At 34.1% G+C, this 16,106-nt stretch overlaps 1 protein-coding gene across 3 annotated transcripts in view; it reads right to left on the bottom strand.

Moving 5' to 3' along the window:
* The window catches only part of LOC127844603 (kinesin-like protein KIF15), a 91,787-nt gene extending 77,391 nt beyond the window's left edge, over positions 1–14,396 (bottom strand). For all 3 annotated transcript variants that reach the window (XM_052374996.1, XM_052374994.1, XM_052374995.1), the window contains exons 1-5: positions 14,278–14,396; positions 4,332–4,359; positions 3,556–3,724; positions 2,412–2,488; positions 423–460 (exon numbers count right to left, since the gene is read on the bottom strand). In XM_052374996.1, the coding sequence (XP_052230956.1) occupies positions 423–460; positions 2,412–2,488; positions 3,556–3,724; positions 4,332–4,359; positions 14,278–14,290 (325 nt within the window). In that variant the 5' untranslated portion in view covers positions 14,291–14,396. The remainder of the gene's footprint in view (positions 1–422; positions 461–2,411; positions 2,489–3,555; positions 3,725–4,331; positions 4,360–14,277) is intronic.
* Between the last annotated feature and the right edge of the window lie 1,710 nt (positions 14,397–16,106).

The following is a 16,106-nucleotide window of genomic DNA, read 5'->3' as shown; positions in this document are numbered from 1 at the left end:
CGCTTAATTCAAGATTCGGACATCAAAATACACAAAAATCAGCGGTCGCTGGTCGCGTAAGACCAGCTTTATACAATATCATTATATAGCAAAAAAGCTCCGTGGGATTTCAAAATGATCGCATAAGACAAAGGTCGCTTAATACAAGTGGTCGCATCCACAAGATTGACTGTACATAGACACTGAGATAAAAAAAAAACTTTAACCCTTTGCATGCTGGGAAATTTGTCGTCTGCTAAATTGTAATCTGCTAAATTTCTTAATTAAGCATTTTCTTCGAATTTTTTTCAAAGAATACAATCAGAATAGCAAACAGTTTGGATCCTGATGAGACGCCACATTCTGTTGCATCTCATCTGGATCCAAACTGTTTGCAAAGGCCTTCAAAATTCGGTTCCAGCGCTGAAAGGGTTAAGACTTACCGAGCATCGTAAAGGTTTTACCAGATCCAGTCTGGCCACTGAAAAACAGAAAAAAGCACAAGCGTGTTTCAATGTTTAAAGTACGGCTTTGACTTGGAATGGCATTCTACATGGACTTATACAGAAATACAATTATTTGTTTAAACCCCATAAAGGCAAGATTAGAAGGCCTTAGTAACAAAACTATTTTGAGTCTGTTACCTACTGAGAGCCGATACTCAGTAAGTATGGTACAAGCTTAGGACCAAACGGAATGTGGGGATAAAACTTAGAACCTCCTAGTCACATAGCAGAAACAATTTCCACATTTAAAGGTGGAACTTCACGAGGTGTCTATTTACAATTCCACATAAAAATTACCATGAACATTCTGCAAGACATAAAAAATAACAATAAAAGCATATCACATACACCAACATAACTTTATTATTTTATTAGCTGAGCATGTTGTGGTTTTTGCCATAAAATGTAAATGCAAATCAGTACCTTTTAAAAAAGAAAGAGATCAAATAGCACATATTCTAATTGCAGTAATGTGCTGTTACATGCAAACCCATTCCACTGATATAAGTGGTTTGTTCCCGAATATCATTGCATAGTAGTGTTATTGGGTGCTTGACTTTATAAAATTTAACAGAATGTCTTACTATTTTGGCATTTTGGGAAGAAATATAAACTATGATATGCATGTACATTTAGGTGATTTATCAACGCCAGTATGATGGGCTGGGAGAGTTGTTAAATAATATAACATGAAATTCAGGATAGTTTTAATAAGTTGGTTGAAGTGCAAATACTTTTTTAAGCAAATATTCATATTACATACAGTTATGGCATGTTGTTCAAATGTGATGTTAAACCATTTGTTAAATCAATAAATCAACATATCAGCCAGTGTCAAGAGCAATTGAAAATTTGAAATAAACAATATACAAAATTATGGATTAACAAACAGACACCTGAATGGAAGACTACCTAAAATGAATGCAGCCAACATGAGTATTGACAAATATCAGCCATCGCTCATTTGTTATATCATTTATGTTGTTGCTCTAGGCTTATCAACCGTATGTTTTATTTTCAATGACTATTTTCATGATTAATTACAACCAGTACTAACAAAATGTCATACTAGTGAGGTATTCCTCAAAATGATAATTACTTCAAACATGAAATGATGTTTCTGACATTTGCAGTGTGAAATGATAGGACTGTAGTGATAGCATTCTTATTGTCTTTGTACTGTTACAATAACTTGAATAAGTAATGTTTTGTTAAAATTGTGCATACAATCTACAAATTGTACATTTTTTTGAAACTGTACAAATTTTATTGTATTACTACCGTTATTACTCCATGTTTTTGTTTAAAAATAATTTTTTTAAATTGTGTCCGAAAATTTAGATACGGAAAATATTCTAAACTTAAGGAGACAAAAATTAAATGTCTGAAAGTTATAATTACATTGAAATAAAAGCAATAAATCATTGCACTATAGTGTTTTTACTTTAACATAAAAACTACTTCACAGCATTGCTTACTCTTGCCTAAAATGATACAGAACTAAAAAGTAAAATTTTTTAACATACTGCTTCCTTAATAGGAAGATATCATTTAAAATGCTGTTGGGTGAAGTGATTGTTTCCTACCAGTATACATGGTTACTTACCCAATTACACAAATGTTAACTTATGGTCCATCGCCCACAGGCATGCGTCTCCCAGGTTGTATAACCTTAATCTGTTTGTAAAACCCCATGATCAAATTGTCACAAGATAAGCAAATAAAGTGCCGAAATCTGGTAAAATAGCCCAGTAAAATATACTGTTTGAGTCACGAAAAATAATTATTATGGCCATATTAGGGGGTGTCCGAAAACTTAAGAGTGTCCGAAAACGAGTAATTACAGTAATTACGGAACATTAAATAGAGCCTTTTCTCAAGATATTGACTACCCTATCCTGGGCCTTCATATATCGGCCAACTTACTATGCGAATATTGTCCCATTGTATCCAGCCACACAGTTCTCTATCACCTTCCTGCCCAGTCGATTGAATATAGCATCCTGGAACAAACACATGAAATAGTATGTTTGTAGGATACTGCAAAATATTGGAAAAGGAATAAAAAGTGACACCAGGTCTGTGAGAAAACCAGGCTAATCGGTACCTTTTTATTATAAAGAAATTATGGATTATTTTTCAAAAGGAAGTCCCTTCTAAACAAATGTCCAGTCTAGGCAGAAAGCATTGACCATGATTAGCCCGTGCACATAATGCTGGTTTTCCAAGTGACCAGCTCAATTGAATCAAGAACAGGTCAGTGTAAAAAATAATTAATTCATTACTGTTTACTTAGTTTAATTAAAGAGTGACACAGGGTTGTAAAAATTTAAAACATAATTACAGAAAGAGCCAAATGTATATTCGCACATTCCTTAGAAGAGAAATATGATATCCAAAATTCTTATTACCATTGTCCAATAACATAATTGTCAAACGTTTAATCAAGAAAGCTCAATAATTTGTGTATTGAATGTTGCTTTGAACAGGTGCACATGTATAAAAAGAATGCATGAATAGCTCAAACTGCTCTTTCTCAGAAAACCTGGCTGGCAGGTTATTACCTGGGTGGTAGTGATATCAGCTAAGCAGTCAAATCCTTTCACCAGAGACCTGGGTGATTTGTGTATCAGTGGAGGAAAATAATGGTTCAATAAAAACGCTAAGCTTTCAAAGAGATCCAGTAAAGTTAACCTTTAACTGTTTAGAAGTAATGTGAAAATAGCTATATGAAGACAGCATAATGGGCTACAAATCAATCAAAATAGCTATATGAAGACAGCATAATGGGCTACAAATCAATCAAAATAGCTATATGAAGACAGCATAATGGGCTGCAAATCAATCAAAATAGCTTTATGAAGACAGCATAATGGGCTACAAATCAATCAAAATAGCTATATGAAGACAGCGTAATGGGGTACAAATCAATCAAAATAGCTATATGAAGACAGCATAATGGGATACAAATCAATAAAAATGCGTATTTGAGCAGGAAAGGGTTAATAAATATGTTAAATCGAAAGGGAGGCAATCATGAACCATGATTAGCTCATTGTTGCAATGTTACCTGGGTTGACGTGATGTCAGCCACAAAGTCGAAGGCGAATATCCTCGGGTTGGGTTCCTGGTGCAGTATTAGCTGAGTACCGCCGTCAGCTACGTCAACAACACGGGAGTAGCCAGGCTCGTCACCACTGGGGGGTCGTATACGGACAAACACCTGAATGTTGTTCTCCCTAAAACATAACATAATTGTTTTACATATTTTTTAATGTTGTGTACCCAAAATTTTGCGTATAAGTTGAAGGGTTTAGAATTTTACTTCAAATTGATGTTGATCTTCTGACAGTTTAGTAAATGTATAACAAAGATAAGCCCCCAATGTGGTGTTTATAGAGTTTTTAATTGTGTGTCAGAATTATTTTATTATTGATTTACAAATGAAATTGTTGTAGATTATAACTGTAAAACAGTATATATTTTTCATAAATCGAATCAAAAGATTCCCATTTGAAGATTTCTATAAAAAAGTAAAACAATTTAGACCTCAACATTAAGTTCATCTCCCATCCAGCTCTATAAGCTGAACCTTAGTAATAACATTGAAAAAAAACTTTAATTCTCAAATTTAAAGTATTTGTTAACAAAACAACAACAACAAAAATTTCCCACTTTTAGTCGAAACGCCACGATTTTTCAAAATCCAAAGGGACCCAGCCCCACTCCGGCTACTTTAAAAAATATAACGGGCTGGCATTGCTTCTGAGTTGGAAAGGATTAAGTATTCTATAAATGTCATGAATTATGGATGTTTTCAATTGCTCATACTGTTTCTTTACTTACCCAGCATCTCCACAGGCAAAACTCTGATCTGAAATTTACAAACAAAACTCTTTTCACATAAAAATTTATTCAGGATACTTAACAGATTAACATTATTCAGTTGTTTTCTTTCATTTTATATTGCCTCATTTGCCCTTTACCACTCACTTAGATACGTATTTTCATGCATTTCCCTTAGAAAGCTATATTTAATTTAAGACCTTTATTACTAGATTCAAGTTTTAGAGGCTTTATTTCCAATCCTTATATACTGATGAACAGCAAGCAGCATAAAACCTGGATAGACTGCGAGTTACTCGCAGGCTGTTCTGGTTTTATGCTGTTTGCACATAGCCATTTTCACTTTGGTCAAGCCATTTCAGGTTGACAAGGACCCAATGAGCGTAACTATGTCTGTAAATTTAAACAATTTAAAATGTAGCTGTGAGTGCCTTTATAGCTTTTTTGTCTAATAATCTCAATATACCAAATAATGTTAAAAATACATGTAAAAAAAAGCTCCCAAACCTACCCCTAACGGCATCTGACAAAAAAATCTGTGGAAAGCACTGCCATAGATGGCTGGTGATATGAGCAATCACGGGGCGTATATTGACAGCAGTTGAATCGAGTATTTGACCCTTACTTTAGTAAATTCTATTTTATGCAAAAACTAATCATTCGATTTTATTGGTTTATACGTTATCTTATGGCTTATAAATTCTTCTTTACAAAAAAAAATAACTTTTTGTATATTTCCGTCGTTATTAATGGATTCATAGCCAATTAAACACGAGAAATAAACATTTTATGTTTTACCCCCGCACGTTTAACCTTGTCGATACTTTGTCATGTGACCAGTAGCTATCGATTAGCGTACATCGAAGCGCCGAGGTTATACATTTTGATGTACCCATATTGTCTTTTTTCTAATTTTACTTTTATTTCTTGGCCGATCTTGACAAATTATATATCATTAGAAAGCCTACGTTTCGTAGTTTTCAGACTTATAAATATATATGAAGTTTTTCTTCTAATTTGGGCAGCCCGGCGAGTTATAACTTTAACTTTTGCAAATATCATACCGTTTTAGAATCTATATTTACGGTAAACATGGTTGTTCTTTACCGATTTGTAGCGTTTATATTTGGAGTTCAGTTTTAAAAATAACATCTTGCTAAGGAGAATAGAATTCTGTATACGATAGAAAAAAAGGTTTAACAAGGGACAAAATTGTCACAAAACCAGGTTTTCATTGTGAAAAAAAAATCTGATAAAGGGAGAAAACTCAAACTGAACTTTTGAAATGACCAAAAAAAATTAACCCCCTTTGTAAGTTTGTTTTTTTTTAAATCTATTTTTAGTCGTGGCGACCTTGACATTGGAGATATTGACGTGATTCTTTCGTGGGACACACCGTCCCATGATGGTGAACAAATGTGCCAAATGATTTTAAAATCTCACAATGAATGACATAGTTATGGCCAGGACAAGCTCATTTATGGCCATTTTTGACCTTTGAACTCAAAGTGTGACCTTGGAGATATCGACGTAATTATTTCGCGCGACACACCGTCCAATGATGGTGAACAAATGTGCCAAATGATTTTAAAATCTGACGATGAACGACATAGTTATGGCTCGGACAAGCTCATTTATGGCCATTTTTGACCTTTGAACTCAAAGTGTGACCTTGACCTTGGAGATATCGACGTAATTATTTCGCGCGACACACCGTCCAATGATGGTGAACAAATGTGCCAAATGATTTTAAAATCTGACAATGAACGACATAGTTATGGCCCGGACAAGCTTATTCCGCCAGCCCGCCAGCCAGCCAGCCCGCCAGCCAGCCAGCCAGCCCGCCCGCATTCGCCAATCTAATAACCAGTTTTTTCCTTCGGAAAACCTGGTTAAAAATGAAAGTAAATAAGGAATGAAGATGGAAGAAAGTAGTGCGCGGTCTTAATGCACCGAACTGATGCCACGGTCTTGGCGCTTATGCTTTTGTTTAGATACTGGCCATTTAATTTCCTTTGACATGGTTATTATATTTTTGTTATGGAATAAATTGAAATATTTTGTTCTAGAAACATATCAATTAAGCTTATTATTATTGAAGCTTAATAAATCAACAATTACAGCTCTTGTTTATAACACTGACAGGGTATTAATTTATGATGAGACAGCGTATATAGCGGCAGGGATTTTAATAGACGCAGAATCCTGCGTTTTGACGCGAGCAAATTAAAAACGACTTGCTTTTGTCGCAACCCTTTTTCCTGCCGTGCGTCATTTTGACGCATAGAAAATTTGACCCGTGCGTCAGTCAGTTAACATCTCAAGTTCCATGGTAATAAATCCAGTTGTGCTCCTAATTGACATTAATGTTTCAGTATTTGAAACTCGGTCTATAATCGAAGGAATACCCCGGGCGTTGTTTATCTTATCTCATCTCTTCCAATACACATGTCACCGTCTAAATAGTGCGTGCGCACTAACTGGGTAATTAGCAGCAGTGATTACGTGATAATTGATTGACAATCCGATAATCGCAGGGTTTTTGAAGACGGCACGGTTAAAGAAAGTCGGCAAAAATAATTAAAGAAAAAACAAAATTGATCAAAGGTCCATTAATTACGAAGATCCATTATAAAGTCCAGCGAGTTTTGTCAGTTTGTTAATCCACCGATAATTACGAGTAACACCCATCTTATATAAACTGGAATCACAGTTCATTTTTTTATACTTACAAGTCATAATACTACACATAAACATTGAGAATACACATTTCCTTGATTACAGTCAAACCTGAATTCAGCGGTCAGTCAAGGGAAATGACCAAAGTGACCGTTGTCCACAGGTGACCGTTGAATTCGGATCACAATTTTAAGATGGTTTGTCAGTTGGTAGTATTGCTACGTCGTTACCCCACCCAGTCGTTTGCATACAGTGTTAAACAAATGCTCATTGCCGTTAACTAAGCATAATAACAGAATTAACTTACATTCAATAATACAGAATAATATCTTATAGATTGATTTAATTTCATATTGTTATTAAACTAAAGCAATGACTTTATCAACGCTAGTATAATTGTTTACTCATGCATATCGATCATTCAGAAAATAATACTTGTCAAGTGCCGTTGACGTCACGTCCGTACAATTCAAAAAAGCGGATTCGCTTTCATAAACCGATAGTACGGTGATATTGTACCATTTTAATTCAAAGAAAAAGGTGCAAAAAAATTGTTAAAATTTATTCGTACGCAAACATCACACAAAAAGCATTTTAATTCAACAACCTCATACAAAATACAACTCACATTTGCATTTGATTCATTGTCCTCCATAATTTCTCGCTTACGCTTAAGCACACTCTGCACTTGCGTAGGTCCAACACAGAGCTCACTTGCTATTACACGCGAACTTTTTCCAGATTCAAACAGTTTCAAACACTTGACTCGCTCCTCTAATATGAGGAACTTACGTTTACCACTCATTGTTATTCCGTGATTTATTATTCCGATTGCTTTTAAAAGTGTTGTGAACGCTAGAAAGCTCTTTTAAAGAATGATCTGAAAATGTTATTTTAAAATCAATACTCAATGTTGTAAGTTTAATGTACTAATTAGCGGTCATTTAATAAGCGATTATTACTTTAAACGTGTCAAAAACTCTGACATATTTTCTGTTGAAGAAACCCCCACAATTATTCCCGGAAAACAAACCTTCTTAACACTTTATTATTTGTTTACTCGCAGCGGGCCGCTTTTATAATATCAAAGGCAATTACTGCTATCAAACGCTTTAACCGCAAAATAGACGAACAAATGATGTGTTTTTAAATTTCGCGACTCGAGACGACTGACGCGTGACCGTTGATTTCAGTTCAAACATGAATTTCGGAGTTGAATATAGTGGCCGTTGGCCGTTATGGACAGGTGGCCGTTAAATTCAGGTGTAATAAAGAGTGTTTTTCGTCGGGGGGATTCCAGACTGACCGTTGTCTGCAGGTGACCGGTAAATTCAGGTGACCGTTAGGTCAGTTTCGACTGTAGATATAAATTATCCGAGTAAAATTAAATTGCTACGTCATGACCTTCGACATTGTAAATGCCGGACATATTGTAAATTAACATTCAACCCGCGTTCAATTCAAAGCTGGCGATTCAACAACAACAGATTCAAATTACAAGTAATGGTTATTCAATAATGGAGAAAGCATTAACTGGATTTAACAATTTAAACAAACGTTAAATAAGGTTTGTTAAACCAGATAACATCAAGGAAAATTTGGATTGTTAAAGTTAAACTACTACAGGTAAGGCATTCTTAAGTGTACATATTTCGGACATGTATAGTATTCGGATAAACAGTAATAGATATATCCTCGAAGGCCCGAATTCCGTGGGGGTCCGAATTCCGGTGACATTTGTTTTTGTCTCGTATCGCGAGAGTTAAGATGACGTCACACACGCGCAGTTCGGTAAATATTGACAGATGCCAACGCAACTGTCACCTACGAAAAGACGCTTGAAATGAGACCAAAACAGGTAACCAGGGCTTTCCTTTGACCCGAGCTCCCGGGTTTTGACGCTTGAAAATTACAGAAGACCCCTTTTTGACTCTTGAGAAAGTTATGTCATGCGTCACATTTGACCCGGGGGAATATACCGACTTGCGTCAACAAGATCAAAAGTTGTTAAGACTAAGCGATAATTGGCTCGGAATATCTCATTTAGTAGACGCTAATCATTAACGCACGCTTCCAATCATCGAAGCACAAGTCCACCCAGTAGGCGGAGTTTGGTTAATTGAGAAATCTAGTATTGACCAATTAATACACTGCTGGTTCGATGACGCGTGTATTAACTTTCCATTATTTATCATAGCGTTTGTTATCAGCTATCTGAGGAAAAGACGTGTATTAAACCCACCTAGTTGTAATAATCCAACTCCCAGGTATTGACCCTCTGAGCTGTACGTATGTACTCATAAAAGTTCAGAGTATTTAAGAAGAACTATAAACCCCCCAAAACAGAATGGACTCATCCGCGTCAGTTTTAATAATATTCAATATAAATAATAACATCCATATCCACAGTACACTGTAAAGCATATTTTGAGATATTTCCAGTGTATGTCAGAATGTATTTCCAAAGCTTAATGCACCCATCACTATTTTACTTCATGTTTGCTCAATTCAAAGGCGCGTGAAAGTTATGCTGTCATATGTACTGTCTACAACGTCAAATTACACACTTTGCATCAAAGTTGCTAAAATAACTATAGAACGGATATAACTGACCTTGTGGCAAAGTGACAATTTTCGCATGTGCTAATTGATTACAAAATACATGTAGGCGTAATAATTGACCGTTTGAGAAGGCATAGAAAACGGCGTGTTTGTCGCACGTCTTTAGTAAAGATGGCACATGAAATAATTAAAGGGTGTAGGAATTTTTAATGGGATTAAATACGGAGGCACCTTTATCGATGAGTAGAAATAATTTCCTTTTATAGTTTACCGATTTATATAGGCTATTGTGTTAAGGTGCCACCCGTATGTTTTTTTGTGATAGCCAGCGGAAATGTGTTTTTTTAACAATTTGTATTTCATTCTTAATTTAATAGCCAAGCGAAACGGTCAAACAAAGTTATTGGATCCCAGAATCTGTTATTCCATCCCAGAATGTGCTGCGCAGGTTTCAGGACATGTGCAAGAGAAGAAAGTGATAGTTTGCTGGTTTTATGCTAGTTGTGTGTGTGTGTAGTCGTCGTGTTGTTTTATTACCTTTTCTTTACTAGGGCACCCATTTGAGATCACTCTTTAAATGCATGAATGATTTATTTGCTCAAATGATTGTTAGTTTGTAGGACATATGACATATTGTTTTGCTGTATACATGAAGTACATGTAAATGTTGTATTAGAATACATATTTTGTATGTAATCTTTGAGATGTTTTGTAGGACATATGACATATTGCTCTCTGAGATGTTGTGTAAGACATGATATGACATATTACTCTTTGAGATGTTGTTTAGAACATATGACATATTACTCTGCTGTATACATGAAGTAAATGTTGTATTAGAATACATGTTTTGTATTTATTAATCATTGAGATATTGTGTTTAAATGCACAGTGTTGTAGTGACAGTACAATGTAAGAAATAAATGTCAACATATCTTTTAATTTGTTGCTTTTTATATATTATATCTCAGTAATTTGCTTAAATTGCAAAAAATCATTGACTCTCCTGCGTTATTATTAGGACTCTTATAAGTTTGATTTTGACTCTTGAAAATATGGTCCCAAGAGTCCTTGACTCTTGAGATTTGAGGTCTAAGGAAAGCCCTGGGTAACACTCGTGTATAATGTTTCTCACACCTTAATTTGTATGTTTTCTACTATTCCTAATTCATGTCCCCCTTTAAACCCCTTTATTTGGTCCCAAACTCGCTTTAAAACATGTGACAGTCCGTTTGCATTGTTGGCTGGAGTTGACTCGTAGAAGTAGACCGGAAGTTTTCGTTTTTTTCAATTAGGCCAACCTATTTTTTCTATTAGGTTGCTGGTCATAACCCTTAGACTACTTTCTGACTTTTTAAGAGTTCTGAGAAGGGGTGACAGTTTTCTCTGTCCGTGTTGTGATCATGAAGAATAAACTGCTGGCACATATGAATTGTAAATAAGTTAACATATTTATGTGTTTAACTGTTAAAGAGTTATTTAAAAGAATATTTATAAGTTGGAGCTCTAAGGAGGGGTGACACTTTACTCTGTTTGTGTTGTGATAAGGAAGAAAAAACGAATGAAAATACAAATGCATAAACTAATTGTAAATAAGTTTATATATTTTGACTGTTATAAAAAAAATAAAGAATATTTCCAAGTTAAAAAAAATATACAGAAAAACTAACAAATAGCAGTTGCTTGGCCTAAATACACCATTAGGTTTGAGTAATTTCCCTTTGAATGACGTCACCGTAATTAGGTCCTGTCTAAAAAATGGCAGACAGCTTCGACCAGGGCTACTTTACGAAGCAGAATCTTATTTATTTAAGCACATATTTGCCAAATTCGGTTTGGTAAATGTAAATAGAGGATTTTTCCATCAAGGTATGTACACAATTTTGTTTTGTGTTTGTTTACTCTCACTTCTTTTTAAAAATCGATTCTTACCCCCACGGAATTTGGTCCTTCGAGGATACTAGATGTTTCATGCAGTTAGATTGTGTTTTGTTACAAAAGCTATCATAGGGATGATGATAATATACATGTAATGATGATAAATATGTGATGAAAAGGTGCTACCGGTACATATCTTAAATTACTTAAATGTGTTTAAAGACTTAAATGTGTTATGATGACGTAGATTTTAATGAGCATTTACTGTTTTTAAAAATAAACATAGTATAGTGATAGAAATAATAAAACTTGTGAAAGGAACATGTTTTGTTTTTGAAAAACTTAGTCGATATTGTTCGCACACCTTATTTATATTTTGTCATTATCTTTGTGTACCAATTCATTAAAATATGTTGTGTTATGTATCCTGGTATTGTTATTTAATAATTAAAGCAGTATAACTTTTTAAGATATTGTGTTACTCTTAGAGCATCTTTTTATCTAAAAAAAATGAATAATACAGACAAAAACACAATAAACGCGCTTCAAAATTGACCCCAGCATTTTTCAATTTGACTCCTCAAAATTTCAATCCAGGGGTCATTGACTCCTGGTTTCTAAAATCTATTGAAATCCCTGTATAGCGGTCCCTCTTGATATTTTTCGGCTTCGCATACTTCAAATAAAATGGTGTCAAAACATTTGTTGTTTATTTTCAAAGAGGTTATTATGTAAAATTATATGAAAGGTTAATTACCTTAAATTATCAATTTATTTAAATATTTAAAGATTCTTAAAAATCCCGACCAAAAAATATCAACGGGGTCCGCTATATACATTGTACGCTGTCTCGTATAAAGTACGAACATGTCAACCGTAAATCTAGATTCTAAAACGGTTGGTGTGATATTTGCAAAAGCTTACGTTATAACTCACCAAGCTGCCCAAATTAGAATAAAAACACAATATATATCCTACCGCAACCCAAATTCGACGACACCTAAATTTGACGATGTTCTATTTGTATTGATTAATTGGATGATTATTGTCTTGGAATCATTTCAAAGTAATACAGCCGAGTTTAAAATTATTATTTTGTGCTATTAAACATTTCATTATTTCTTTCATTATTTGCTAAATATTGCTTCATGAAACCGTTACATCGTCGAATTTGGGTCACACTGGGATATTTATATATTTTAAAACTACGTAACATGGGCTTTGTAATAATATATAAAAACGGCCAAGAAATGAAAGTATAATTTAAAAAAAGACATGAGTGGGTACATCAAAATGTATAACCTTGGCGCTTCGATGTACGCTGGTCGATAGCTACCAGTCACATGACAAAGAATATACAAGCTATTGGCCGATACGGTCCTGTTTCTAATCCGTCTCATCTAGAGTCTGTGGAGCAATGCGAGGGATTTCATTGTGCTGGATTGAGTAATTGAGTCAATAAACTATTTTAAATGTCTATGATTGCTATTAGGGCTTTGACATGTAAAATAAACAATGTTTATTTATCAAATAATTATATCAGACTCGGAGAAAGAAAAAGGTCAATGTCATTGTCAATTTCACTTACAGGCTTTTAAGTTTTATTGCAACATTTCTAATTGTCAATCTAGTCTCATTTATAAGACGCGCAAAGAATTTAGAGATACTTTTTATATGGGCTAAATTCTTTGGAACGTCTCATCGTTGAAGGACCTTTTTAGTGGTGGAAACCAGAAAGTTTAAATTTTCATCAATTTGCGTAAAATTGCAAAATAACATTACCAACTCATTCAGTTTTAATTCAGAAGTTCATTTTTACATCAAATATCGTCGATTCGAAGTTAGAAAGGCATAAATTCTTCAGTTAAACTTCTGCTTAAATCGCAAAACAATCACTGACCTGTAGCCATGTCATGAAACTGATTTAAATATGAACCAATCAGAAGAAGGCATTACGGTGTAACATGTACGCGTAATTTTATTTAACATGAGCTTTTAACACCGACTTTTACCTAACTAGATCTAGTATGCTAATCTTTGTCGATTTAATAAGCATATGTTCAAAACAGATATGGTGCAGTTTCTATTCACTGTTCTAAGTTTCAGGAAGTGTTTATGCATGTCTTTTTCGCACCTCTGTCTGTGTTGTTTTATGTACTTACATTCTACGTTACAAAGGACGGTATACTGTACGATCTGTATCAATACTATTTATGTACAGTATAAAAATAAAAGATGTACTTTATTTCAGAACTTTTAAATTGTCAATTTAGAAAAAAAAAATGCTAAATTAATCCAGAAAAGTATAACATCAGTTTACTATGTAACTCGCTGCACCACAACAGAGGAACGCAAACTGTATTTTACTCTGTTTAATCTTCCACTTTAAACCAGATGCTTTACATCGAGGTCGTGTTATCGATTTATATCTACACAGCGAGCGAATCGAGAGATATTGAAAAATTGAATAGTAGTTGGATTTAAATTGCTCAGGCGTGCAAAATTCAAAGTGTCATTACATAATTTTTACGGAACATTATCGAGAAATGAATTATCTACACAGGTATGTAAATATTATTGCAATCCGTTGTTATTAAGTGTCTTATATCGGGGCTTGAATGTTGCGCACAAAATCCTTGCGCAACAATATAGACAAAAAACAAATAATTCCCACCACATAATTGGTCTTTCACCCTTTGTACGCTCCAAATATTACCCATATAAAAAGTAGCTTAATATTTAAGAGCGTCAAAAATTTGGACTAATTGTCAATCATGAATATGAACAATTGCCAACCGTTATAGTTAGATTAAACATAGTAACCAACCTTTTACTGACATATTTATGCAGAACTATTAACTAAAGTATAAACATCTTTCTGTGAAGTCTCAAAACACGGATCCTCAAAACACTGTTATGTTCCGTAGTTTTGTTTATAATTTCCGCCAAATCGATAGAGATACGGTCAAAACGGTCTAACAAATCGGTCGTGAAAATTAAGTGTCTGGTTCCCGACTGTATTCATTCTTTCAATATTACTGCAAATCAAGTGCGGGTGTGGAGATGGACCGGGAAGTCTAGCAAAGTTGGAAAACTTTCGTCCTTTCAAAACACTTGATACCAGTCAATAATACTCGCAAGGGAAGTTAGACAGTATATAGATATATAGGTGCAGGGCTACACACTTGAAATGAAAGACCGAAGGGTAGACCTCTACAGGATTTAGTGGAAATGTTTAACCTTACAATTATTGTTAAAAAAAGAGACTTGCTTTGTTAAAAATTGCAAGTCTTCACTCTTGGATGTAATCCTCACAAACTGTAGTAACTTGTTTATGAAAACACGTAACTTTCCCATTAATATCAGTGATTGTCACAACATGATTTCTTCTATTATTAACAGTAAAACCGCAACAATAGAGAAACAAAAAGTGTATATTGGGAGTTTTAGAAACTTTGATCCTGAAGCATATAACCAAGATCTTTTAATGTTGAATATACCTTATAGCAAAGTTCATGATAAATGTGAAGTTAATAATGTATATAGCTTTTTTAAATCTTTTCAATCTGATGTTGTAGAAATCATAAATAAACATGCATCACAGAAACAAATTTAAATTTACAAGAATAGTGTCCCATCTATGAATGGACATTTACGCAAAGCAATATATGCTAAGAAAATGAATTATACTAAGTACTTAAAAAACAAATGTTCTTAAACTTGGGAAGTTTATAGGAAGGCCAGAAACTATGTTAACAAACGGAAAAGATTATCTGTAAATACATATTTTCAGGAGCGTTGCATTTGAGGGTGTAAATCCACAGATTTTTTTGGAAAACAATTAAACCTTTTCTATATTAGAAATGCATCGGCTCGTAATCAAAAAATATTTAAAATGAAAATATTAAAATTGTATCTGATAACTCTTATGTAGCTGAAAGTTTTAACAGTTTCTATGTAAATATAGCTGAAGATATAGGTAAAGATTATCGTTTTAACGAAAATAATCATCCCAGTATAGACAAAATGTTAGGTAAAAATTTTAGTAAAAACTATTTTAATTTTGTTCCAAAAACTAATACAAACGTATCACAAATTATAAGTACATTTAATGTTAAAAAGGCAACCGGTGTGGATCAAATTTCTGTTCAATTGTTGAAAATTGGCATGAAGTCTCTGGTTCCATTTTTAAAACAATTGTTAAATTCTACCATTTCTACTGGTACTTTTCCTGAAAGGTTAAAGGAAGCTCAAGTCACTCCTGTGTTTAAGAAAAAAATGTCTCTATATTTAAATCAAATTATAGACCTGTTAGTATTTTGCCTGTCACTTCTAAAATGTATGAGAAAGTACTTGAAGAACAACTTGCTTCTTATTTTGACAATATTTTTGATCAATTTTTGTGTGCCTTCCGGAGAAGACATGGACGCCAGACTACCATTCTCAGGCTACTGGATGATTGGAAGAGAGCCTTGGACTCTAACCAGTATGTAGCTGCCATCCTGATGGACCTGTCCAAGGTATTCGACTGTCTTCCACACAAACTTCTGCTGTGTAAGCTGGCATCATATGGACGCTGTGAGAAGGCCACTGATGCTCTTCGCTCTTATCTGTTAGACCGCACGCAACAAACTAAAGTATGTGGCAATGTATGTT

This window comes from Dreissena polymorpha, chromosome 9, assembly GCF_020536995.1.
Source record: "Dreissena polymorpha isolate Duluth1 chromosome 9, UMN_Dpol_1.0, whole genome shotgun sequence".
Taxonomy (NCBI): Eukaryota; Metazoa; Mollusca; class Bivalvia; order Myida; family Dreissenidae; genus Dreissena; species Dreissena polymorpha.
The sequence above is the reverse complement of the archived record's forward strand: the minus strand, read 5'-3'. Positions and strand labels throughout refer to the sequence as shown.